This window comes from Prionailurus bengalensis, chromosome B1 (genome assembly GCF_016509475.1).
Source record: "Prionailurus bengalensis isolate Pbe53 chromosome B1, Fcat_Pben_1.1_paternal_pri, whole genome shotgun sequence".
NCBI lineage: Eukaryota > Metazoa > Chordata > Mammalia > Carnivora > Felidae > Prionailurus > Prionailurus bengalensis.
In genome coordinates, this window is record NC_057344.1 from 146,152,898 (window position 1) to 146,180,082 (window position 27,185).

General features: G+C 39.6%; 1 protein-coding gene and 1 pseudogene across 1 annotated transcript in view; one reads left to right on the forward strand and one right to left on the reverse strand.

Annotated features, from left to right (window-relative positions):
- MTHFD2L (methylenetetrahydrofolate dehydrogenase (NADP+ dependent) 2 like) overlaps positions 1-27,185 on the reverse strand; it is a 148,157-nt gene that overhangs the window by 15,920 nt on the left and 105,052 nt on the right. Inside the window, exon 7 of the mRNA XM_043572477.1 lies at positions 12,695-12,820. Coding sequence (XP_043428412.1) covers positions 12,695-12,820 — 126 coding nt within the window. The remainder of the gene's footprint in view (positions 1-12,694; positions 12,821-27,185) is intronic.
- Positions 13,146-15,310, forward strand: LOC122467438 (annotated as a pseudogene).

Consider the following 27,185-nt stretch of genomic DNA (forward strand, 5'->3'; position numbering starts at 1 on the left):
CCTGATGTAAGCTACCTGCGGGTTAGGACTTTGCCTATTTAGATTATCGTTGCATCTCAAATGCCTGTCACAATGCCTGACACATAATATCCCTTCAACCCCTACTGCATCCCAGCCTCAGCCCTGCTCTGGCTTCCAGGAATTCCTGAGAGGGCCATGGGTGGCTCCTTCCCTTCTCACTGTGCTCGTCAGTGCTATTTGCAAAGGGCTCTTGTGAGGGGCCAGAGAAGCCCCTCAGACTGTACAGTGCTGGGAATCATGGGACAAGAACAAAAAATCATTGGCAGGAAATGTAGGCTCAGCTGTTGGGACCCCTGCAAGGCTGGGGTGTACCATTCTTGATGTAGTTTAAGAAAAGAGCAGGTTGTAAGATGGACAGATGAACCAGCCCAAGATCTGGGCCTTCTCCTTTTCCTTAATGTCCAGGGCAAGTCAGGTTAGGAGCTCCCTTTCCCTCCCTCCCTAGGACCATCCTCTCCCCATCCACACATTTCTCCCAAAGTTTGAGCACGGACTCTCATGAAAACTGTTCCCTCCAGTAGTTCAATGAGCTGGTGTTGGTCCTGTGTCATTCCTCTACTGCCTACAGGGTGGGATAAGCTAGCTCCAGGAGGACACTTGGCCACACTGCTCTCCCAGCCTATCCATGGGAGGGTGCACACAGAACCCCATGGGAGGCTCCAAAGAGCAAGCAGGGCACTGAGGAGCAGAGAGCAAACAAATAACACTGGGAGGGGAAGGCCCTACCCATGCCCTAGTCCCCACTGTGTCCCAGCCTGAACTTAAGATCCCCCGCACTGTCGTTTTTTTTTTTTTAATTTTTAAAATTGAGATATCATTTATATAAAACATTGTGTAAGTTTAAAATGTACAACAGATTAATTCGATACATTTATATACTGCAATATGATTACCATCATAGCTTTATTTAATACCTGTATCACACCACATAATTATCATTTCTTTTTTGTGGGAAAATACTTAAGATCTAGTATTGTAGCAATTTTGAAGTATATAATATAGTATTGTTGACTAGATTCACTATGATGTGCGTGAGTTCCAGAACTTATTCATTTTCTAGTTGCAAGTTTGTACCCTTTAACAGCATCTTCCCAGCTTCCCCCCACCCCCGCCCCCAGCCCCCGGTAACTACCATTCTACTCTGTTTCTACAAATTTGGCTTTTTCAGATTCCACGTATAAGTAATACCACACAGCATTTGTCTTTGTCTGACTTATCTCAATAAGCATAACGCCCTCAAGGTCCATCCATGTCGTCACAAATGGCAGGATTTCCCTCTTGCTCATGGCTGAAAATATTCAATTGAATATATATATATGCCACATCTTCTTTACCCTTTCATCTACTGATTGACACTTTTGTTTCCGTATCTTGGCTATTGTGAATAATGCTGCAACAAACATGATTACATAGATCTCTTTTTGATATCTTGTTCTCATTTCCTTTGGATGTATACCCAGAAGTGGGATTGCTGGATCATAAAATCAACATGCAGAGGGGCACCTGGGTGGTTCAGTCGGTTAAACCTCTGACTTCGGCTCAGGTTATGATCTCATGGTTCATGAGTTCAAGCCCTACATTGGGCTCTCTGCTGTCAGCACAGAGCCTGCTTCAGATCCTCTGTCTCTCTGTTTCTCTGCTCCTCCCCCCCTTGTGCACGTGCATGCTCTCTCTCTCTCAAAAATAAAAATAAAACATTAAAAACAATTAAGAGAAATAACATCAACATAAAGAAATTGGTGTTATTTCTATACACTAACAGTAAAATATATGAAAAAAAATAAAGAAAACGATCCCATTTGCAACAGCATCAAAAGCAATAAAATACTTAGGAATAAATTTAACTCAGGAAATGAAGAATCTTTACAATGGAAATTACATGGCTTTGAAGAAGAAAATTGAAGAGGACACACGCAAAAAATGGAAAGATATCCCATGTTCATGGACTGGGAGAATTAATAGTGTTAAATTATCCATATTACCCAAAGCCATTTATAGATTCAGTGGCATTTGTCATAGAAATGGAAAAAAAAAATGTATGAGGCCACTAAAGACATTGAATAGTCAATAGCAATACCGAGAAAAAAGAACAAAGCTAGAAGCATCACACTTCCTGATTTCAAACTATACCAGAAAGCTAGAGTAATTAAGACATTATGGTACTGGCATAAAAACAGACACATAGAACCAATGGAACCAAGTAGAAAGCATAGAAATAAACCCCTGAATGCAAGGTCAACCATTATTTGACAAGGGAGCCAAGAACACTTAGTGGGGAAAGGATACTTTGTTCAGTAAATAGTGTTGGGAGAACTAACTACATGTAGAAAAATGAAATTGAACCCATATCCAATACTACTTATAAAAATTAAGTCCAAATTAATGAACTTAAATATAAAAACCAACACTATAAAATTTCTAGAAGAAAACATAGGGGAAAAGTTCCTTGATATTGGTCTTAGGAATGATTTTTTTTTTTTGATATGACACCAAAAGCAAAGAAAACAAAAGCAAAAATCAACAAGCAGGACTACTTCAAGCAAAAAAGGCATCTGCACAGCAAAAGAAACAGTCAACAAAATGAGAAGGCAACATACAGAATAGGAGAAAATATTTGTAAATCATATATCACATAAGGGGTTATTACCCCCAAATACCTTATCAAAAATACTTGAGGAATTCAAACAACTTATTACAAAAAACAAACAATCCAATTAAAAAATGGACAGAGGACATAAAAAGACATTTTTCCAAAGAACACATCCAAATGACCAACCAGTACATGGAAAGATGCTCAACATCACTAGTTATCAGCGAAAATACCAGGCTGGGCATACACACAAAAACTTTAGTACTCGAACCAGGAGACATGCAGAGTCTATGTGGGCCCTGAGCCCAGGAACAGCAGATGGGACTTTCTAATAGGCTTTCCCCTAGTTCCTGCAGGTTTCACTAGAGCTTACTTAAAGTACCACTGCCCTCACTACTGGAGTCTCTCTGGGGTATGCCTGGCCAAGGCCCTTGGTCTCTAGCTGAGCCCCACAGCAGCAGCAATAGCTCCATTTCTTAGGGTTGGGGACCCTGGGTCCACTGCAGATGCCCACCCTGAGGCCTTCAGCCCTACCTCTCGTTCAAACGACCCAATTTAGTCAAGGCTGGCCTGTCTCTGCTATTACCCTATCTATCTGGGATCTTAGTATCACCCGCTCTGACCTACCCTGGGACACTTTGGGAACCCTTGCTCAAGAAGCAGGTCACCTGGGGCCAGTTTGTGCCACAGCAAGACCAGAAGGGGCAGAAGGAAGCTCAGGGACCACCTAGCTGGCTCCCTTCCCAGCAGACCCCAAGTAGACCTCATGCTCTCCTGCCGTGTCTCACTTTGTGGGTTTCTCTTTCTTTTCTGGTCATAGCAGGTGGTAACTTGCATGTCTTTCCTATTCAGGATGAGTTGCAGATGGTGGCTGAGTCAAGGCAGGTATCTAGATCTTCTCCCCTAGCTATGTTTCCAAGTCGTGAACATATTGTATGACATACATTTCAGTAAAAAAGTATGACTCAAAGAATTTGAAGGGCTATACTGAAAACATCAGTAATGACCAGGAGATCAAAAGTAAGGTCAGTAAAGAGACATGAAAGTGGAAACCACAAAGGGACCTGATATAATTTTCAATATTGCATGAAGTCGTCAAAAAGTGTCTTGTCTTTACCGATGATTGAATAATAAAAATGAGTTTAATTAGAACTGAAGACATTTTGGTGAGATTGTACTATCTACACTTTGCAACAAAACAAAACAAAACAACAACAAAATATATATATATATATATATATATATATATATATATATATTTCGAGAGTGCAAGCAAGCAGGGGAGGGGCAGGAGAGGGAGAGAGAGAGTCTTAAGTAGGCTCCACACTTAGTGTATATATTTCATATACAGAGTTCAGAGTTAGTATTGTAAGATCTGACCCAAGACATGACTTCACTGACATGAGGCATCCACTGACCCCACAGGAAAGAGTTAATACGTGGATCATGTTTTGAAACTGACTAAAAAAGCAATGAGGTATTCACAACTAAAAGAATTCAGGGTAGACTGAATGGTATGTAGATGCTGGATGAGGAAATCTCTATGTGTTTTTGTCTCTGTCTCTGTCTCTCTTTTGTCAAGAGACTAGTCTTCAAGTTCTTATGCACAGAATGGATCATTATTCATCCAAGTATGACTTCCCATCTAGAGCCTGTGGATTCCACATTCTTTTTGCTCCCACATAGAGTAGCCATGTGGCTATATTCAGGTCAATAGGATGCTCGCAGAAGTGATGCATACAACTTTCAGTTCAATTTTCTTAAAGGTAAAGTCACATGCCCTCGTCTCTCTTTTACCTTTCGATGGAAGAAAACATGGATGAGCAGGCAATTCAATTTCAACTGTGTGGATAAGAAGAGGGTTCAGGTGGAACAGTGTTATGGGCTGAATTGTGACTCCCCCAAATTCATATGTTGAAGTCCTAACCATCAGTCCCTCAGAATGTCACCATATTTGGAGATAGGGTCTTTACAGAGGTAATTAAGAGGAGGCCATTAGAGTGGACCCTAATCCAAGACGACTAGTGTCCTTACAGGAAGAGACAATTTGAACACAGACATGTACAGAGGAAAGACAAAGTGAAGACAGGGAGAAGTTGGCCATCTACAAGTCAAGGAGAGAGAAGCCGCAGATGAAATAACCCTGGGGACACTTTGATCTCTGACTTCTAGCCTCCAGATTTGTGAGAAATAAATTTCTGTTTAAGCCATGCAGTGTTTGGAACTTACTTATGGCAGTTTTATCAAACGAACACAAACAGCAAGATGGATGAAAACAGTCTCCCTGAATGAAGAAGGGCTGTCTAACTCCATAGACTTTTGTAGAAGACAGCTAAGCTATCTTGGAGCTCAGGTATTTTGCCATTCCTTTGTTACAGCAGCCTCATCTATCATCTGGTATAATACTGAGAGAGGGGAAAAATAGAAACAACTGATCATTTAACAAAGAGACAGAGTGAGGCAAATTATGATATATTCACTAAACATAACCAGGAACCAGGACTTATGGGTGGAAAATGGCTGATAAAAATCTAAGGGTATAAGACATATTCCTCAAGCAACATAAAATACGCAGACGCAAAACATCTGGAAGCAACTATAGTTTAAAAAAAATTGCTTGTGTTAGAGTAGGCCCTCTTTTCCATATAATGTGGCTTCTTTACTTTTATAATTTAAATTGGTTTCATCAACACTGGAATGTACCTTTAGACTTAGCTCTGTGATTTCTATGTAGTCCTATACCTGTAGGGCAGCAGAGAGGATCACTCTTGGACATCAGCCCCACCTATTCGGACTCTGAGAAAAGAGCCTACCTGTTGTTCCTGCCTCTCTCCTTCCTTCTTCAGCAGTTCTTTCCAGCATCATTCTATTCCCTGTTTTGGTACAGACCAGTGAGTGGAGAGGTGTGGTCAGGAATGGAAGACAGGGAGGAGAGATGGTAAAGAACAAGGAGCAGACAATTCAGTCCCTTTCATTCCATTGCAATCCCTGAAGAATTCATCATAAAACTGAAGCAAAGCTATTAAAAGCTTCAGAAGACTACAGAAACATCTGCGTGGTAGCTAGGAGGTGCAAATGGGGCCCGAGAACTCGCCAATGTGAACCAGGTTAGCCTGGATTAACAGCACGGGAAGTCATTAATTAGATTGTTCAGTTCACCAAATCCATTCAGAGAACTGCTGTCATAAAAGCAGCACAATTATGAGCTTGTCCAAGACTACAGACTACTTTCCAGTCAGAAGAAGCAATTTACAACTCATACCACATAATCTCTTGTTTCCATCTTATGAGGACACAGTCTTACTTGTTAGAAATGTATGAAGTTTCTCTCAAAGCTACTAATAGAAAATGACCAGGGGAAAGTAGACAGGTTCCACTGTTGTTATTATTTTTTTTAATCTGTATAGGAAATCTAAATTTTTCAGATAAATTACTTGTTGCATGATTGTTAGTTATTACAAAGAATTCTTAGACATACGAAATAATTTTTATCACAGATGCTTTTTAAAATACTGGTCTTCTTCTACTGCTTTAAATTAGAAGGGAGAGACATATTCAGGTAATGGAAGGGGAAAGGTGGTACCTGTCAGAGGCTGGAAGCAATGATGTACCATCTTGAATTCTATGACCGAGGATCAATTCAAACCAAAATAGCATTTCAATTCAGTAATAACTTTAAGGCCCCATTAACTCCTCAAGGGACCCAGAGAGGAATGGTATTGAAGAAAGGTCCTAACTTGGATCTATTATCAAGAAAAGCACCAGTGTGGATTCCCTAGGAAAGGTGCTAAGCCAAGCATACCTGCAACCCTCAACAACATACCTGGGTAGTAATCCTGAGACACTATAATCAAACACAATTGAACAGTCACATAGTAGAGGCGATCACGGCATTGGATCTGAATTTGAACTCTATGACCACTAATTTCCCTAGACATAGAGATAAATATGGGCAGTGCTCACTTTTCACAGTAGCAGAAAAAAAAACAAAAACATACAAATGACTGTGCAAGCTGAAACAGCGCAGAGCAATTTTAATAATCATTGGAGGATATTACATTTGTTCAGTAACCTTTAAAAATGTTGGTGAAAACATTAAAAATTCTCTCTCTATGGTTTATAAACGTATAGGGAATTGAAAATAGTAAAACATTCATTTAGTATGTGATAATTTATTTAAAACATTAAAGACATTGAGTATTAAAGCCTTTTATTTATTTGTAAAAACTTATCAAGAGTAGTTTGAACAATTTTTGTGTTCTTCTGGTCACATACCATGCAGTATACGGTGAGCATCTTTCCTATGCCTTGGTGAATTTCAGATTCCTTTCCAAATTTGGATCAGCTTCTAACATTTTGTATTTGCATGTTAATGCCATTAAATATATCTGAGAGTTCTTTTATTTATTTTATTTATTTATTTTAAATGTTTGATTATTTTTGAGAGAGAGACAGAGCACGAGCAGGAGAAGGGCAGAGAGAGAAAGAATCTGAAGCAGGCTCCAGGCTCTGAACTGTCAGCACAGAGCCAGACGTGGGGCTTGAACCCACAAACTGTGAGATCATGACTGGAGCCAAGGTCAGACGCTTAACCCACTGAGCCATCCGGGCACCGCTCTGAGAGTTCTTTTTATGTGAAGTTTTATGCCAGGGTCACTTCCTCTGGGACACTGTTGTCCTTTTAGCAGCAACTACTTTTCTCATTTACATGGAGAACTTCACCTTTGCTAAGTTCCTCTGGCTCCATATCCAGAATCTGTCAGCATTATCACTTTTTATATCTTTGCTGGCAATTCCCTCTGTTTGTGATCTACTTTTATAAAATGTCATGTGGTTTATTAGTGGGAAAAAAGGAGTCAATAGAACTACACACTTCACTGAACTGAGTAAGATGTCCCATGAACAATCACCAACAGATTTAGGAGAAGTGATGTCATTGGCCGCAGATCACTGTGCATATTTGTTATTTGCATAATGATTTCTACATTGAAGAGCTGGCAGAAAAGTTTGCACTTAATGCAGTTATAGGTAATATAGCAAACTAACTGAAATTCAAACCACTCTGTTGCAGGATTGGTGTTATTTAACTAAACCATGGTAACTGATATCTGTGCATATCAGAACCACATAGAGTGAGGACAAACACTGATACTCTTGTCTAGACACTTTTAAAACTTGCTATTGTATATATCCTAGGGGGAACATAAAAGAAATAACTTCATGTCTTAAAAGGAAGTATTGGGGCACCTGGGTGGCTCAGTCGGTTAAGCATCTGACTCTTGGTTTCAGCTTGGGTCATGATCTCATGATTCGTGAAATTGAGCCTCTCTGACAGCACAGAGCCCGCTTGGGGTTCTCTCTCCCTCCCTGTCTCTGTCTCTCTGTCTCTCTCTCTCACAAACACACACACAAAATAAACTTTAAAAAAAGAAAAATGAAAGTATTAACATAGTTAAATACAGAATAGTGAAGACAAAGCAGGGTAGAAATTCCAAATGCCTGGCTATGAACACACAGTGTCCCATTATGTGTCATCTCTGGGCAAAGATGCCCAGGCTTTGTGTGCCTCTGTTAAATGGGGGATAATAACAATACCTTATACGGCTACCTTATAGGGCTATCATAAGAATTAAATGAATAATTTAGGGGTATAAATTTAGGGGTATAAAAGGCTGAGAATGGTAACCACCTCTCAAACGCCAACTACTATTATCACTGAATAAAGAATAATTCCAAATGACCTGAGAAGAGGGTTTCCCCATGTAAGAAAGCCTTTCCTACCTTCCTTACTCTCTGCATAATTTTCTACTAGATTTGCCTGCCTCCTCTCTAAGAATATTGGCAATTTTGTGACCAAGGTGGAAGGGAGTTGTTGGAGGAATGGTGGAGGGAGGGACAATTATTTCCCTCTAGGCCACCAGCTCAGGAAGGGCCATTTGACTCTATTCTGGGCTCAGGAGAAGGAGAATGAAGAAAGAAGGAAGCAGAGAAAAAAGTGAGAACAGGAAACCCTAGAAGATGAAGGAAGACGTAGTCTGGAGACAACTGTATTTACACCAAAACCAAAACCTGACATTAGCAACAAAAAGAAATATTTAGGATGATTTATGTCTCCTTCCATCAAGAACTATAGTAAAGGGTGATGCAAGCCTCATGCTGTATCTGATACAAAATAGCACTCAGAGGAGAGGCGTCTGATTCAAAATTGAGGCCAAAACATCTAATAATAAAGATTACACGTAGGCATCCATATTTTCTTAGAAAGAAAATAGATACAAACGACTCCTGGTTTCACAAATCACTGAATTTGCAAATATTTACATATTTCTAATATTTCTCAAATGGGGTCCATGAATGAAATTATTCTTTAAAAATCATTCCCACCAACGGCCACCCTGTTTCCTTTATTCGAAAGCTGAAAATGTCTGCAAGGACAATTTACTTTAACATTTGACTTTACCTACACCCATTTGTTTATCTTGGCTATACAGTAAGAGGGAAATGTTCACCGATACTCACAAAGCAGCCACACTTTCCCTCTGGCAACCTGAAGCCACGGCTGCCTACAAGTTTTACGGCATAACCCAAGTTGGAGTTCCTCCCTTGCAGCCGAGGGATCATCCCTCACCTCAGGTTAAGTCCCGATGAAGAACCTGAAGAGCAACATGTCAAAACCTATCATTTGCATGTTCCTCCGGGTGGCTGAGTCACGGCCTCACTGGCAAGGTCTTCTTTACCAAGTCCAGGTCTTCCTTAGGGCCCTGGTTCTGTGATCCAGGGGGTGAGCAAGGGTAATATTATCAATAAGATGGGCGTGGCCTTATGACAGAAGCAGAAAAGCCTGACCTACCCAAAGTTTCTGTGTTTCTACATAACCGTTTGGTAGCACTCAGCTGGATGTCCAAGATGCAGCACACACAAGGGCTGGAAGGAGCCACTCCTGTCACTGCTACCATTTAACCGATAACACCACTGACGGCCAGGGAGGCTGCAAAGTTCCTGGGTTACGATGCAGGTCTAAAACACCTCTCTGTCTCCCAGCCCAATGCACTTGCCTGTTTATCTTACGTCTTTGTTTCTCTTTGTCATTTCCCTTTTTTATTTCATTATATACCTAGATATGCATAACTGCAGTTCAGTTTAACAGATTCCTCCAAATGGAATGGTACGCGATCTGAAGTGCATATTCGTGTGTGACTAAACATACGCGCACACTCCCAAAAGCTCATTTTTAGTGTTTTTATAATACCCCACAAGCAAAAAACATTCTTAGCTAAACATAAGAATGCGTGGAAATGCTTTGAGACCAATGAACAATTATACGAGAGAAGGGTCTCAAAGGATGTGTTGCACTGCTGGGTAAGTTTGCTCTACGAGCAGAGTCAAGGTTGCGAACTGCAAACATCTCTACTTTTCTTGCCTCGAGCTGGCTATCACGTTCTGTCTGTGCCATCTGGGTGCACCAGAAGCGTACGGTGATTTTGCAATAAACACGTGGTAACTGTAATGTCACCAAGAAGCAGAATGACAGTGCAAAAATAAAGAGAAAAAACGAGGTCAGGTTTTAAAACGAAATGTATCCTTACCCTTTGAAGTTGAGAAATTCACATAAATTATTGATATCTGATATTACCGATTGAACATGACAAGTGAAATAAAGAAATGAGGTCACTTCCTGAGGAGTTCAGCACGTACACGTAACACGCACATGTACACAGACAGCCAGCCGTGGTTACCCGCAGGGATCCCCCTGCTGACCTGAATCTCCATCACTGGCAGGGACCTTGCGAATGACCGCCTACAAGAGCAGTGTGCTGTCGGTACCTTGCTCTTATTCACCATTCTGTCCCCAGAATGTATTGCTGCACTTGTGTCCTCAGGTTTTCCTTTCTTTCTTTCTTTCTTTCTTTCTTTCTTTCTTTCTTTCTTTCTTAGCACCAGGCTCAGATTGCCTACGTGCTACAACCTGCAATCTCACAAACATGGGACCAATACCCTAGAACACTTGGGTGCCTGCATGTTAGGTTTCATTCAACACCATGCTAGGACTTCGGTAAATCATTGCCTGATGACCAGATTCCAAGAGGAAATGTACAATTGGAATTATTTTAAAAATCACATCATCTAGGGGTGCCTGGGTGGCTCAGTCGGTTAAGCGTCTGACTTCGGCTCAGGTCATGATCACACGGTCTGTGAGTTGGAGCCCCGAGTTGGGCTTGTGCTGACAGCTGAGAGCCTGGAACCTGCTTGGATTCTGTGTCTCCCTCTCTCTCTGCCCCTCCCCCACTCACACTCTGTCTCTCTCAAAAATAAACATTAAAATTTTTTTTTAAAAATCCTGTCATCTATTATTCCTTTTAGTTTATCTATAAAGACACACCTATGGCTGATAAAGTTCTTGACATGGCCCTGCTTTTTTGGCCAAATGATTAATCTAATATATATGTATATATTAGATTTCTAATATGAAAATACCTCCATTTACTAAATTTATATCTTATTGGACAACTAAGGATTCCTAGATTATACTGAAAATCTGAATGCATCAAGTATCTGACAAAGATATGGAAGTAAAATTGGATTAGGGGTCAGGTATCTAAAACTATCTGTGTAGGGGCTCAGTAGAGATAAGGCATTGAGTTACAACTGTTTTTTGTTACTACATATTTGCTGCCTTATCCCCTTCAATGGCCATAGAAATGTTATCCTAGTTCCTCTTCCTCATCCTCTTTAAAATACAAGTGAGGAATGTTGACTTGAATTATCCAGGTAACTCTCCAGATCTGAAATATAGTTAGGATTAGCAAACACACCCCAAGATGCCTTCTGGCTTTAAGAGTGAATGGCTGAAATTTTGGAAAAAGCCTAAATGTCCATCAACTGATGAATGGATAAAGAAATTGTGGTTTATATACACAATGGAGTACTACAGGGCAATGAGAAAGAATGAAATATGGCCTTTTGTAGCAACGTGGACGGAACTGGAGAGTGTGATGCTAAGTGAAATAAGCCATACAGAGAAAGACAGATACCATATGTTTTCACTCTTATGTGGATCCTGAGAAACTTAACAGAAACCCATGGGGGAAGGGGAAGGAAAAAAAAGAAAAAAAGACTGGGAGAGAGCCAAAGCATAACAGACTCTGAAAAACTGAGAACAAACTGAGGGCTGATGGGGGGGTGGGAGGGAGGGGAGGGTAGGTGATGGGCATTGAAGAGGGAATCTTTTGGGATGAGCACTGGGTGTTGTATGGAAACCAATTTGACAATAAATTTCATATAATAAAAAAATAAAAAATAAATAAAATGTGCCTCAAAAAACAAAAAAGAGTGAATGGCTGAATATATAGCATGGATAGCAAAGTACAGAGACACTCCAAAAAAAGTAAAAATAATGCCTGGTACAGAAGGCCAGCTGCATTCTTTCACTAAAAACCTGCAAAACCTGTACTATAAGGAACTTAATCTTTTTTTTTTTAATGTTTATTTATTTTTGAGAGAGAGACAGAGCATGAGTGGGTGAGGGACAGAGAGAGAGGGAGCACAGAATCTGAAGTGGGCTCCAGGCTCCAAGCTGTCAGCACAGAAGCCAACATGGGGCTCAAACTTGCGAACTGAACCGGGAGATGGTGACCTGAGCAGAAGTCTGATGCTGAACCGAATGAGCCACCCAAGTGCCCCTAATATAAAACTAAATATTAATGGTGTAATTGTATTTTCCTCCCAAGAAGTGAGAGAAGGAAAGAAGGAAGAAGGGAAGAAAGACAGGCAGGGAGGATAGGAAGGAGGGAGGGAAGAGGGAGGGAAAAAGGGAGGGAAGGAAGGAGGAAGGAAGGAAGGAAGGAAGGAAGGAAGGAAGGAAGGAAGGTAGGAAGGCAGGAAGGCAGGAAGGCAGGAAGGCAGGCAGGAAGGAAGGAAGGAAGGAAATATGGAAGTGACTAAACTTTTGCCTCAGAGGAAACAGGTGTAATGATTATCAACTTAATAATGCTTGCATCAAATACAAGTTTCTCTTTCTACCATAAAAACACGCAAAGTAGAATCTTTCATTTTCTTCACTTATCAAAAGAGGTAGTTTATTACCTTCAAAGTCCACATCTCCAACCAGTTTTGTCTTTCCTGTCACTGGGTCATGGACATAGTTGATACCCACGTCAATTACAGCAGCACCTTCTTTAACCATATCAGATGTGATCAACTTAGGAATACCTGAAAGCAAAACACAGTTGTAAAACACTCTGGAAAATATTTAAACTTTGTCCTTGAGCATACCAAAGGTTTATACAGCTAATGTTTTGTTGTCATGGCTTTAAAAAAATATACAACAGACACTGTTTCTAGGAAGAGACCAACGGCACTTGATCATTTCCGATGAAGCAGAAGAATAAAGGCAGCACATGGGGGCTTCTGTGCTTAAAATCCTACCTGGATTTACCCTTTCACCTCAGAGATTGCTATCAGATTTCTCCAGATGGATATCCACTAGAGTCGCATCCTTGTATATTTCACATACTATAAATAGCATAGGGACATCATGGCTATGAAACAGGCTCCTGTTGAGGTTGGGTGGAATGAAAACTACTTGGAAATTGGAGGTAGAGACAAAGAAGGGTGAGGTGGGGTGGGGGTGGGTTGGATAAAAAGAAAAAAATGAAGTGAAAATAATTTAAATGCTCAGGGTGGTGGTAAACTTTAAAGTGCCACACACATAGTGGTATCCTATCAACTCCAAACATGAAGTGTTATTTTGAGCTTTCTTCTTATTTTTTCTTTGCTTCTTTGATTCATTATGTCTGTATATGACTTGGAAAGGTATAAGATATACTAAACTCTACTATTTCTCCATTGCAGTTGGAAAGATCGCTCTACAGAGAGCTTACATCACCATGCATTTTCTATAATTATTTTCAAACTTTATTTCAAGTACAACAGCACCAGCTAACAATGGTTAATGTTCCAGTTATTTTTGTTAATAATTAAAAACCATTCCTAAGCTTAGTGACTTAAAATATTTTATTATTACATTTCGTGGTTCTGTGGGATGACTGAGCTCAGCTGGATGGATCTTCACTGGAGTCTTTCACATAGTTGGACTCAGACAGTGGCTGAGGCTGGAGTCACCTCAAAATGTGACTAGGCTGGTTGTCCAAGATGGCTCACTCACATGGCTATAGTTGTTGCTCATAGTTGGCGGAGCTCAGTTGGGGCTGTCAACTGGGGCATACAGGCATGGACTCTCCTGTGGCTTGGGCTTCCCACAGCCTAGCGTCTGGCTTCCAAGAGTCAGTGCTCCAAGAGACAGGAAGCAGAAGTTGCCGGTCACTTAAGCCTAGAACCTGGGAGCTGGCACAATATCATTTCTGTCATATTCTATCAGTCAAGCAGTGACAGAATCTAGTTAGATTTAAGAGGACAGACAGAAACTCCATTTCTCAGTGGGAGGAAAATAAAAGATTTTGTGGCCATCTTCAGTCTATCACAATGCTTCTGGTGGACACCGTGTCTTGCAGGTGATTTACTCATTTTCACATTCTACATCCTTTGCATGAAAAGGACTCAGTGTTGTGTTGTCAGAGGCTTTCTTCTACCTAAATTATCCACTTACGCATTCCAGATGGCATATGATTTTTAGTACAATTAAGATTTTAATGGCTATAAAGAAACAGTCAGTGCTAAAATAGATGTAGCTACCTGATACATTCCTTAGTCACATAATAATATAACCAATGAGGCATCAATGTTTGAGATATGTTTTTTTCTCATGCTTTCCTACTCTAGCCCATAGAACTTCTTTTTATCAGTTCTAGCATAGACATTGAGTATTGTTCTACAGATAGTAATAAAATCCCATTTTTTTCTTGGAATCCAATAGAAAAAGAAAACCTAGCCTTTTGGCTCCCTGAGCAGTGCCATGGCAATCTGAAGAACAAGCACCTTAAGAAAGGCAGCATAAAGGGAGCCAAGAAGAAAGTGATTGATCCATTTTATAAGAAAGGTGGGTATAATGTGAAAGCGCCAGCTGTGTTCAATATAAAAAATATTGGAAAAACACTAGTTATAAGAACTCAAAGAACCAAAATAGGATCTGATGGCCTCAATGGTCATGTTTTTGAAGTGAGCCTTGCTGGTCTGCAGAATGATGAAACTGGATTTAGAAAAATTCAATCTAATTACTGAGGATTTTAGGGCCCAAACTGCCTGACTAATTTCCATAGCATGGATCTTACCCGTGACAAAATGTATTCCATGGTAAAAAAAAAAAAAAAGGCAGACTATGATTGAAGCCCATGTTGATGTCAAGATTACTGATGGTTATTTGCTTCATCTACTTTGTGTTGGTTTTACTAAAAACTGAGACAATCAGATTCGGAAGACCTCTTATGCTCAGCACCAACAGGTCCACCAAATTCAGAAAAAGATGACAGAGATCATGACCCGAGAGGTGCAGACAAATGACTTGAAAGAAATGGCCAATAAATTGATTGCAGATAGCATCAGAAAAGACATAGCATCAGAAAAGCCTTATCAATCTATTTATCCACTCCATGATATCTTTGTCAGAAAAGTCAAAGTGCTGAAGAAGCTCAAGTTTGAATTGGGAAAGCTCATGGAGCTTCATGGGGAAGGTAGTAGTTCTGGCAAAGCTGCTGAGGACGAGACCAGTGCTATATTGAACGAGCTGATGGATATGAGTCTTAAACAGTCCAAGAGCTGTTCAAAATTCAGACATTTAGTGGTGACAAAAAGTCTTATGTGTGATGTTTAATTATCGATCATTCTTTTTAAATAATCTAAGCTTGGTGAATTCGATGTTCCGATGTGAACTTCTCTGAGTTGTTGTTTGGATTTTATCCATTGCTCTTAGTTACTAAAGAGCTCTGAAAGGGTAGTGATCTATTTTAAGCTGTAGTGATCCGGATGCAAGGTTTATAGATGGTTAATAAAATCTTTTCTTTTTTTAGAAAAGCCATAAGTTGATTATAGATAGCTGCAGAAAATATTTTTAAGATGAAAATGTTGATGAAATAATTACTAAAATCCAGCTTTTGAGAAAGATCCAGATTTCTCTCTCGATTGTAATAGTTCATTACATTTGCTCTGAGAATATCAGACTGGCACTAACAAATGCACAATTTTCAAAATAGAGATAAATGTGAGCTTGATTTTAATTGTTAGGAAAATTAAATAATAGAAAAACCTTAAATATGTGTTTATTTTTTTCTGATGATGACATCACATATGTCCACTGTAGAAAATCTAGAAAAAATCTAAAAGTTTAAGATAAAAATAAAAATCACTATAATCATGCCATTCAAAGATAATAAGTATATTTTTATTGTATTTCTTTCTAGGATTTCAAAATATTTGTATATTAGATATAAAATATGATACCTATAACTTTGCTTATATTGTGACTATAAATCCTACCATTTTGCCATTAAAGTTAAATTATGAACATTTTTCCATTTTATCAATTATTTGAAATTTAAAACCTACATGAAATAATTTATCACATGGATTATCATAATAAGTTATGCAGTCCTGAACTCTAATATTTTGCTATCATAATTAAAGGTGGTGATGACCACTTATGTTCAGAAAACTACAGATGGTTTCTTAGTTGCAGCATCAAATTTGACAAAGTTTTTCACTGAACCCTTATTTACACGATGGAAAACTGTGGGTTGGATGAAAGCTCCAATTGGTACAATCCTGGATAGTTAAATAACGTATTCCAAAACTATTGGTCAATGCATCTGTAGGAAGGTCTGCAGAGGTCTTCCATGAAAAGTATTTGTCAGTACCATTTTCCAAATTTTTAATAAAGAACTTGGAAGAACACACTGTCACTGTTACGGTTATTTTATCTTTGTTTTCCTCCAGGTCTATTTTCTGCCTTTCTCTGCTCTCGTCTATGCCAGCGGCAGGGCTAATCCTTAAAGAGGTCTTGTGTGCTACCTATATCTCCTGGAACCCTGTGACAGCCTTGAGGACAAGCTCAAGCTAGCCTACTGGAGGATATAAATCCTGTGGAGGGAAGCTGAGTCATTTCAGCTGAGGCCATCCTACAGGAGTCAGACTCTAGCTAACCACCAGCTGAAGGCAGATGCTTGAGCAAGCCCAGTCAAGATCAGAAGAAACAAGCCACGGTCACTGTAACTGACCAGCTGAACCCAAATTCATGGGAAATAAAAAAAAAAGGGGGGATTCTTTAAGGTGATTGAGTTAGTTTTGTTTTTGTTTTTCTTAACACAGCAATAGCTGCATAGCCCTATATTTGTAAATGAACAAAATTGGAAAGAATAGGTAATAGGTAGCCCACTTTGGAATGATGGACTATACAAGTTGCAAGAAAAATTTAAAAGGGGATAAATGTATAATTCTGACCAGGTGCTTTACTTGACTAAAAGCTCATTAAAAACTATTAGGCTACTCTAAGACAAACAGTGTCCAGATATAAGGATATAATGTTTTCCTCTATATTTTTAGCAGACTCTCTCTGGAGTCATTGGTTACATCCAGGGGCTGGTCTAGAGAAGGATAATTAGAATGTATCTAGAACTCATGCCATATGGAGCAAGTGCTATCAGACTAGTTGGTTTAATTGCTTACTACCAGTCTGCAACAGGGTAAAAAAGCTTCTGCACAATGTAAAACAACTATATCACTAAACACATTGTTTGATTCAGGTAGCTTTATTTATTCATAGCAATGTTTTTTTCAGTGAAGTATGTTGACTTATGTTCTGGTGCAGCGCCTTATCTTGTTGTGGACCTAAGGTTCCCAGAGGTAAGAAAGAGTCATGGACTAATACTGGTCCACACACTGAATACCTCTGAAATAGAATGGTTGAATAAACTCAGGTTGCCTATCTAAGGAAAAACAAAACAAACAAAAACAACTGAAAACGAAAGCAGAACCCAATAATCATGGTCGTGTTGTCAATATGTTAAATGAAGAGTAGATTTACTCTACATGTTTGCAGAAAGAAAAATGAAAGAATGAGGGAACAAAGGAAATAACTTTCAGCTCATAATAGAGAATATTTTAAGAATAAGAAAACACTACAGAAAAAGAAACTGTATACTGCCCTTATTCCTCACTAGAAATATTTACTATAGGGTAAAGGAAGAATTAATTAATTAATGTCTTCCATTTCTATGATTTAAACATTGTCTTTTTGTGTCATCAAATTAAATGTTCTTTTCTTTCGTCTCTCAACTAATTCATTTCTGATCCTTGCAGACTTCTAAAAAATTTTTTTAACGTTTATTTATTTTTTGGGGGGGGGGCAGGGAGAGGGCATGCGGTGGAGGGGCAGAGAGGGAGACAAAGAACTCGAAGCATGCTCCAGACTCTGTGCTTGAGCCAAGAGCCCCATGCCAGGCTCGAATGAACTCATGAACTGCAAAATCATGACCTGAGTCAAAGTTGGCCACTTAACCCACTGAGCCACCCAAGCAACACTGATCCTTGTACTCTTCTGACCCTATCATAGAAATAATACAGATTTTACTCAATGCTGGAATTATAACAAATGGACATTCGAAATCTGTTTTAGATATCTTAAATACTCTAAGTCATCCATCTACATTGTTGTCTTGTAGAGGCAAATGATTGGAAGTATAAAGTTGTCCATTAATTACATTTTTAAAGGCACTGAAAAGAAATTTCTTAGACATGATATATTTAGTTCTCCAAGTATACAAATACAATATATTTACATTCTTACTGTTTGATAACAGTGAAGTAGAATTAAAATCCATTTAAATATTTAGTAAATATTTAAATATCAGTAGGTTTTTAATGCCATTAGTATGTGGAGTCAGATCGTTCTTTTTTTTTTTACATTTTGTTAAATTTGCAAATGAACAGTGATTTCAACTATTTCCTATGAGATTTATTTATTTACTTATTTCTTACATTTTGCCAAGATAATTCCATGGAAACCTATCCTTAAATCTTATATAATTTGAAGGCTCAAGCATTATATGTGAGAACCGAAACCATCCACACCCACATAGCTTACTGTATACATTAATATGACTTTACTATTCCACTGTTTTCATCAACATGACTTTATTATTCTAGAAAACCCTTGCTCAGAAAGGTAGAAGCTACATATAATTTCACTGTCTCTGGAAGTTACTAAAAAACTCATTTAAATTATCATCAAGTTGTTTGACTTTTCCATGGGTAGTCTCAAACGGCTGTTTGTTCTCCAAGACTCTTGAAACCCCTTGCTTCAAAACCCTCTCCCTGTTGTACCCACCAATCCCTGTTATGCTCCTTACCCAATCCTGAGCAAGTCTCTGCATTAAAAAACTTGCTTTAAAACAAATTTTCAACCTCTAAGCATCTCAGCTTTGCTTCTATGCCACAAGACCCTACTCAGATAAATAGGCTCTTGGGGTGGGGGTGGGGGCGGGAATCACTGATTTGAGGAATTTGATGATTTCTGTGGCATAAATACTCCTCTATGGCATAAATATCCCTACCACGACTGACTTCAAGATAGCAAGTGACATCACTGAACGCAGAGGTAGAAAGAGATGCTCAGAATCAACCTTCACAGGTTGGCTGATGGTAGAGAGCTCTGGTGCACATGGCTCCTAAAAGACTGCCAAGACAGTGTTTTCCCATGCTTCTGTAATCATAAGCTCAGGTTTGTCTTATCAATGGGCTGTTTGGGTGTTCAGGGAGAGCCAGTATTCAACAACATTGCGGATCCATGAAGATTTCCTCTGTTACCACTCTTAACATTCAAGACCTCAACTCAGAAACCACAGGTGCCTCTGTGGCCCCTTGAGTCTCTTGCTATGATAGAAAACTGTTTGTCTCTCTAACAAGAATGATAAGGTAAGTCTAGTAATAAGTCTGAAATTTGGTTTATTTTCTTAAAGCTCCCCAAATGCTGAATTTATTTCATTTTTTTTATGAATAAGGAACCCTTTTTAGGAATCCTTTGATTACCCAGTTAAAAATCTTTTATCCTTAGTGGAAATTGGTCTTATTACTTGCAATACAATTTGTCTATATCTGTTATTTATTGTTGTATGTCTATATAGGAGAGGTTCACAGGAGAGGTGTGAGTAACCTGGACAAATCCATTCTTCAAACTGACCCTGAGGCCTGAAAAATTCAAAATATGTCTTTTGAACTTTGGAAAATCCTATGGAAAAACTTTGCCTCAGGTCACTAAGCACAATTTTATAGGAACTTTCCTCAGTCTTGTTTCATCTGTGAAATCTCCTGAAACCTTTCTCTCTGGGGAGAATGGCCTATTGGTCAGGTTTGCAGCTGGAGATGGGCCAGCCATTAGACTTGGGGGGCTAAGACATGAGGTATATAAGTAGTACTTTCAACTGACCAGTCCCAGACTCTCCTGGATTTGCCTCAGTCTAAACCCAATACCATCTTCCCCATTTGATGTACACTCCTGCTTCTTACACATGTTTACACCATATCCCAAATTCTTTAAAACAAAATTTTTTAACGTTTATTTATTATTGAGAAGTAGAGAGAGACAGAGCATTAGCATGGGAGGGGCAGAGAGAAGGGGAGACACAGAATCTGAAGCAGGCTCCAGGCTCTGAGCTGTCAGCACAGAGCCCAACATGGGGCTCGAACTCACAAACCATGAGATCATGACCTGAGCTGAAGTCAGACACTTAACTGACAGAGCCACCCAGGCACCCCAACCATATCCCAAATTCTTATACTTACCTTTCTAGATGGCATCATTTCACCAAGGATAATTTAGAATTATAATAGCCATTCTGAAGAACTTTTGAGGTGAATAAAAGTGTTCATTGGAGAGATGTCTTAGAACATACAGGGAATACAATTCCACACATCCAGTGGTCTGCATTTTTTTTAAATTTTTAATGTTTTATTTATTTATGAGACAGAGACAGAGCATGAGCAGGGGAGGGGCAGAGAGAGAGGGAGACACAGAATCCAAAGCAGGATCCAGGCTCCGAGCTGTTGCAGAGCCCGACACGGGGCTCGAACTCACAAACCGCGAGATCATGACCTGAGCCAAACTCTTAACTGACTGAGCCACCCAGGCGCCCCTGATCTGCATTTTTTAATGTTTTGAGGAAGTATCCAAAAGTATTCAGATTCCAAAACTGTTCCCTTAAAAGATGTCTTCACCATGACAAACAAAATGGAAAAACCTAAAAATGGTCTCTCTTCTAGATTCCTTCAAATCTCAGCACAATCCTAATAGCCTTCATCCTATTATTCCTCTTTCCTCAGCTATTTCCCCCATTTTCTTCTGACTTATTCCTTTCACTCCTGGCTGGCCAGAAACCCCCAAAATGCAGTTGCCTTGAAAAGTTAAATCCCCCTCAGAACAGGGAAAACTACTTTGTTTTAAGATCTAGTCTTATTCTGAGCTGAAAGTCAATGTTAAAGATTTTCCAAAACCTAGTCAGCTAACATTTGCAGAGGATTTAATAATAGTTTTAGGAACAAATAATTCAGTACTCCCAAATATATATCAAACAGTATATATATTCACATACAAAAGAAGTGGAGGGGCGCCTGGGTGGCTCAGTTGGTTAAGCATCCGACTTCAGCTCAGGTCATGATCTCACGGTCCGGGAGTTCGAGCCCCGCGTCGGGCTCTGTGCTGACAGCTCAGAGCCTGGAGCCTGTTTCGGATTCTGTGTCTCCCTTTCTCTCTGACCCTCCCCTGTTCATGCTCTGTCTCTCTCTGTCTCAAAAATAAATAAATGTTAAAAAAAATTAAAACAAAAAGAAGTGGATAGAAAGGTAGAATTCAAAACTCTAAATCGCATAAGAAATCAAAGGAAATTAGATAAATTGTATATATTTGACAAGGTCTTCTGGAAACTATCCCTAAAATTATTCCTGTGAACATAGACTGGATTCTTACCCAGTCTTATAAGTAAAGAAAGGATCTGTCCATTGGGGAATTCAGTGACAAGCTCTTTGTCTTTAGACAGAATTCAGAAGTAACTCCTGATGCAGATGTAGGGAGCTCTCTGTTAACTTTTTGTGAATAACCTTAAGCTTGAAATAGGAGATTTAAACACAGGAAAAACCACAGTGGGAAACAGCCCCAATGCCAGACTTCCAGCACCTTTCTGAATATTTTGGAAGGGCTGAAGAACAAAACCAGAATAAGACTTGGAATAAATTTATAGCCTTACAAGGAAAACAATCAGACACTTCCAATCATTAAACACAAAGAGGGAGTCGCTTGGTAAAGACATCTGTAGAGACGATAAACAGAAAAAAAAAAAAAACATTGACAAGAAAAGAAAAAAGAAGAGAAGAGAAAAAGAAATCTTAAAGAAAGGAAACAATGTACTTGGTTATTTGAGGAAGAGGAGGAGGAGGAATCAAATTCCCAATCTCCCATTTTCCCTCAAATTCGCAAGGAGAAAGTTCTCACGAATGTTAAGGGACAATCTTTTGCTTGATTTGAGCACTACTTTCTGCCATTTTTATTCAACGTCTCCCTTGGAGTAAATGAGTTACTCAGGTGGTGAGTGTCTACTAATCCTCAGACATTCGGCACGTCCTGGCCCAGAGCAGGGGTACAATCTTTCCTCTGTGACAGCACACCTCTAACTTGATAAGGAGGGATGCAGTCTGAATATGGACTTTCCGGCAGATTAATGACATTTTGATGGTCTCTTTTTTAAAACCCCTGAAAACTCCCTATTCATAATGCGGCCACAGTTCACTTGACTATTGACTTAGATTTACTGGTACCTGTGTGTCTAACTCAAACCCAAACTGAAGATCTCAAAGAGGTGCCACAGTTTTCGTGGATGACACTTCTATGACATTGGCACGATTAATGAGGCTGAGCCCACCAAGGTTCACACTGACCTCTTTAAATCTCTATCTAAATTTACATAATACTCCTTAAAAAATTTTTTTAACATTTACTCATTTTTGAGAGAGAGAGAGAGAGAAAGAGAGAGAGAGAGAGAGAGAGAGAGAGAGAGAGAGAGAGAATGAGCAGGGGAGGGGCAGAAAGAAAGTGGGAGACAGAATCTGAAGCAGGCTCCAGGCTCTTAGTTGTCAGCACAGAGCCCAACACCGGGCTCAATCAAACCCACAAGCCAGGAGATCATGACTTGAGCTGAAGTCGGACCCTTAACCAACTGAGCCACCCAGGCACTCCACATAATACTCTCTTAAAGCACAAGCTAAAGTAATAAAGTAAGTGAATAAACAATTAACTAATAGAGAATGGACTGATTTTTTTTTTATTAAATTTTTTTTTCAATGTTTATTTATTTTTGGGACAGAGAGAGACAGAGCATGAACGGGCGAGGGGCAGAGAGAGAGGGAAACACAGAATCGGAAACAGGCTCCAGGCTCTGAGCCATCAGCCCAGAGCCCGACGCGGGGCTCGAACTCACGGACCGCGAGATCGTGACCTGGCTGAAGTCGGACGCTTAACCGACTGCGCCACCCAGGCGCCCCTGGACTGATTTTTAAAATATTCATTCTCCTAGTTAAAAATCCCAGTGGGTGAGGATATAGATTCATTCAGGATTTTAGAGTCACAAGTAGAATATTCATCCCCTGGTCCCTGTAGTAGCAAACTCAAATTCTATTTTGTCTTTGTGCTTCCTCAGGCAATATATTTTAGTTTTAGATCTGTATTGTGTTTTCTTGAGAGTCCCTTTAGATCACAATAATCAATACTTATTCGTCTTCTTCTGAAATTATCAACACTATACCTATCTGGGCCATTATGCCCAGGGTTTACTAAAGCACCTCACTTTTCATTAAGTTCTCAACCAGGGCCTAAAGAATTCAAAACTTCCCTGGAATTCTGCTCTTTTATTCAGATGAAGATTCAGGGCAGTACATATATGTCAGAAGGTATGAGTCAGAAGCTGAATTTGAAGTTTCTAACAGTTCAAAGTACTTTTACATTACGCTGGTCCATCAGTGCATGTATTCCTGAAGTCCATACGACAGAAGAAACATTGTAAGTACAATAAACCAGCTATTGGAATTTACAGAAGCATTTGCTGTCGTGACCTCCCACCTTGATACTTAGTAGTTTTCAAAACTCATATGGGCCGGTCTGAGTTCCTGAGGAAACATTTCAATTCTCTATTCTGGGGTATTTAGTAAAAAATGAAATTTAATTGTTATGTACTTAAAATGTCATCATTAAAAAATTCTAGCTTTCAAATATAATTACACGCCAAAGCCCAAGGCAGGTTTGGAAGCCTGCCAATTAATCCCAAGCCAGTCAATCCATCTATGAATAGATTTCTGACAGAAAACAAGACCTATTAGTAATACAAATTTTCAGAAATAACTGGGAAAATTATTTTAGGGGGAAGTATTCCCATCAGAAAATTTAGTGAGAGGATTTCTGATTTATCTAAGATTTCTCAGTTGTGGGTAGAAAATCTCCTTGATTGATAAGTAGACTAACCCATGGGTTATCTACACAAGATCATGATATTTCAAAAGTTAGGGCTTTCTTATTAGGTGACCGCAAATCTGTTATTGTGTATTCCTTATATGACAGACATGAAAGAAATCACCAGTGTTATCTTACCAAACTATAATGACTAAACATAACATCTTACAAACAATGCCAATACCTAAAGCACACACAGAGCATACCAGTATACTCTAGGAGCTAAGTTCACCCTGATATGAAAGTGTAAACATTACCCTTTGTGCAAGTCTGAGGCTATATCCTTATTAATTAGAACCCCAGCTGGGTATTTTTGGATGCCTATTTGACAATCTCAGAATCGAGTTCGCATGAGTTAAAAAAAAAAAAAAAATCCTTTCCTTAGGAATCCTATCATGGTCATCTTCAAGTCTTTATAAAATGGCTCAGTCAAGGCACCCTGATAAAAGGAAGCACCATATTTACACATCCATTTAATTAGTAGAGTTCAAAGGGCTGTGCAAACATTATCTAATTAAACTTCACAACAATTCAGTGAAGCAAGAGAAGGTTTACCCATTATCCTCATTCACAGAAGAGAGATTTTGAGGTGCTGAGAGGCCAAATGATTTCTTAGTTTCACAATGATGAGTCAGAGGTGAGGCTGGGAACAAAACCAGAACTCTTTTTCAGATATAAAAGTAACACCATGGAAATGCTTATTCAGGTGGATTACTCCTTCAGCTGGAAGCTGTCCTACTACATGAATAACAAGAGTAATTGCAGTGGAATTTGTATGAATGTATATGTTTCTTTGTAGATTAGAAAAACTTTCTTCAGCATTATTTGCTTTGGAGACAGTCCTATGGTGGCTAAATGCATCCTTACTAAATAGAACCTATAATACTAGTAAGAGGACTTCAGTATCTTCCCCCCAGAAGTCCCCCTGTTATGTCTAGGAATCCTCAAGAAGTATTTATAAACTAGTGACTCAGTGGCAATGGCCACAGAGTATATCTTCTTTTTCTCTGGTTTCTTTGTTTCCTATTGGATGTTTGTTTGGCTATGACGCCTATCATTAGAATACCGTCCATAACAAGAACAATTTCTGGATGCTTGCAAAGCTTCTTGGGATGCCAGAACAGTGCCAGATTCCTTACAGCACTGAGGGGCCACCAGGGCCCTGCTCTGTGCCATACTTGATCATTTAGGAGGATGGAATCCCTTTGTTCCCAGAAATTCACAGGATCACTCTTGAGTAGTTCCATTAGCTTCTGCCTTGGATCTTTTCTCTGCAAAATCCAGTGAACCTGTGAGGGCTGGATGCATGCGTCTCTTCCTTTCACCAACCGAACCTTGTTCCCTTCAAATAGACATTGGTGCATCCGGGGCATGAGCAGGGACTGGAGAGCAGTGGGGGTAATAGGCGAGGGTCTACATTACTAACCACCATGCTGTGGACAGAGTATTAAAGTCAAATGAAATAGGCTTCAAACATTTGTAATCCTTTCTTTAAAGGAAAAATGTTTACGAAGCTCAGTATGTAAAATGATCAAAGCGAGGAGAGATGTACCAGTTGAAAAGAGCAGATGGAGGGAGGGGCTCTACCGCCAGCCAACAGCCCCTTAGGTTTCCCAGAGTCAAATGTGAAAACCAGTGAGTACAATTCCTTTGCTTTAAGGACGTAGCTCCTGAAGGCCGCATGGTCTAGATAAGGCATACAAATGACCCGACATTCAGGAAACACAAACCATTTTTTCACAATCCCTCTAATTCCCTTTGTCTGTAGCGCTAATCTTCCCTTCTCCTGTCTTGTTATGTACTCGTCTCCGCCTGTCAGTAGCCAATATTGTGGCTGGACGAGCCCTTGTAGATTTTATTATGACTGTAAGACACCCTCAGCAATAACCATCATGCAACTTCGAGAAAAAGAAAAGTGTATTATTTGTAAGAGCTGGAAATTGCATAGCACACCAGGGGGCACACGCTGAGATCACGGGCAGGGAGAGAATGCACAGGCCTGGCATTCTGCTTTTATTGTGATCAACGGTAGGGGCCTAGGGTTTCCTGGGCTCACTCTTTATCGGAAGTTAATTTGCGTTATTGTTATAAGTTATTGTGAAGTTAAAACACAAGAGTGGGAATTCAAAGTTCTGGAAGAGAAAATGTAAACAGCCCAAATGCTCAGTTATCAAGGTCAACCAAGATCTCTAAAACAAAGAACTCTGGCAGGGAGAGGCAGCCTGGCTCTTTATCTAGTAGCTGGCGAGGTGTTTACTTGAGATAGCCATCTTTGAAATGGATGCCTCTTTGAATCAAAGCTCTTGGGCCTAACTTATTCGGCACTTGTATTACAAAAAGAAAAGCCAACTACCTATCAGGGCTTCTGCTACACACGTCCTTTGAGCCTTCCAGCAGCAGCTGAGACAATCTGTGCTTATTGATTCAGAGAAGTGATGCAGACAAGAAAGGGAACAGAGAAGAACTTCCTCTCTGGCTCCTGGATTTCAAAAGACTAACACTTAGGGAGGACAGAGGGACTCAAGCTAGAAAACGAAAGGGCCAAATATAAAGTCAGGATAGTTGGAAGAGGTGATGAGAGCTTAGATTTAAGAGGTTCCAAGGGAAAGGAATGTGCCTTGGGCCGTGTCTTGGGCGGTTGGCAAAAAACCCAGTATTGGTTTGGGATGTCCAAGAACAAACGAATCTTTTCCTCATAGTCTGGGTAGCGGGTGAGAAGGTGTCATGGCCCCAAATTCTTAAATGGATGCAAGAGGAGCCTAGGAAGATGCCTTAGAAACTTTTTAAGAGTTTCCTAGAGCAAAGTTATAAAGCCACTGGAAACAAAAGGACCAGCCTATGTGTAGACAGTTGGCCAAGGACCAGATGAGATGAAGGACAGCTCACCGGCCACATATCCCAATTAGGTAAACTGCATTTCTTCCTCATCTACCACACAAGGTACTGCTCTAGAAATCTTGCTGCTAGACAAATGTTGATAAAGAGAATATTAAATGTGGCAGATGGTACAATATGTCAAATTACTATTTTACTACTATATATTTAGGATTACCCACGACAAAAATACTAGCCACGGCAAATTTTAAGCGCTTGTCAAGTTTCCTCTGTTGCTTGGCCAATATCTAAGACTCAGGTTCA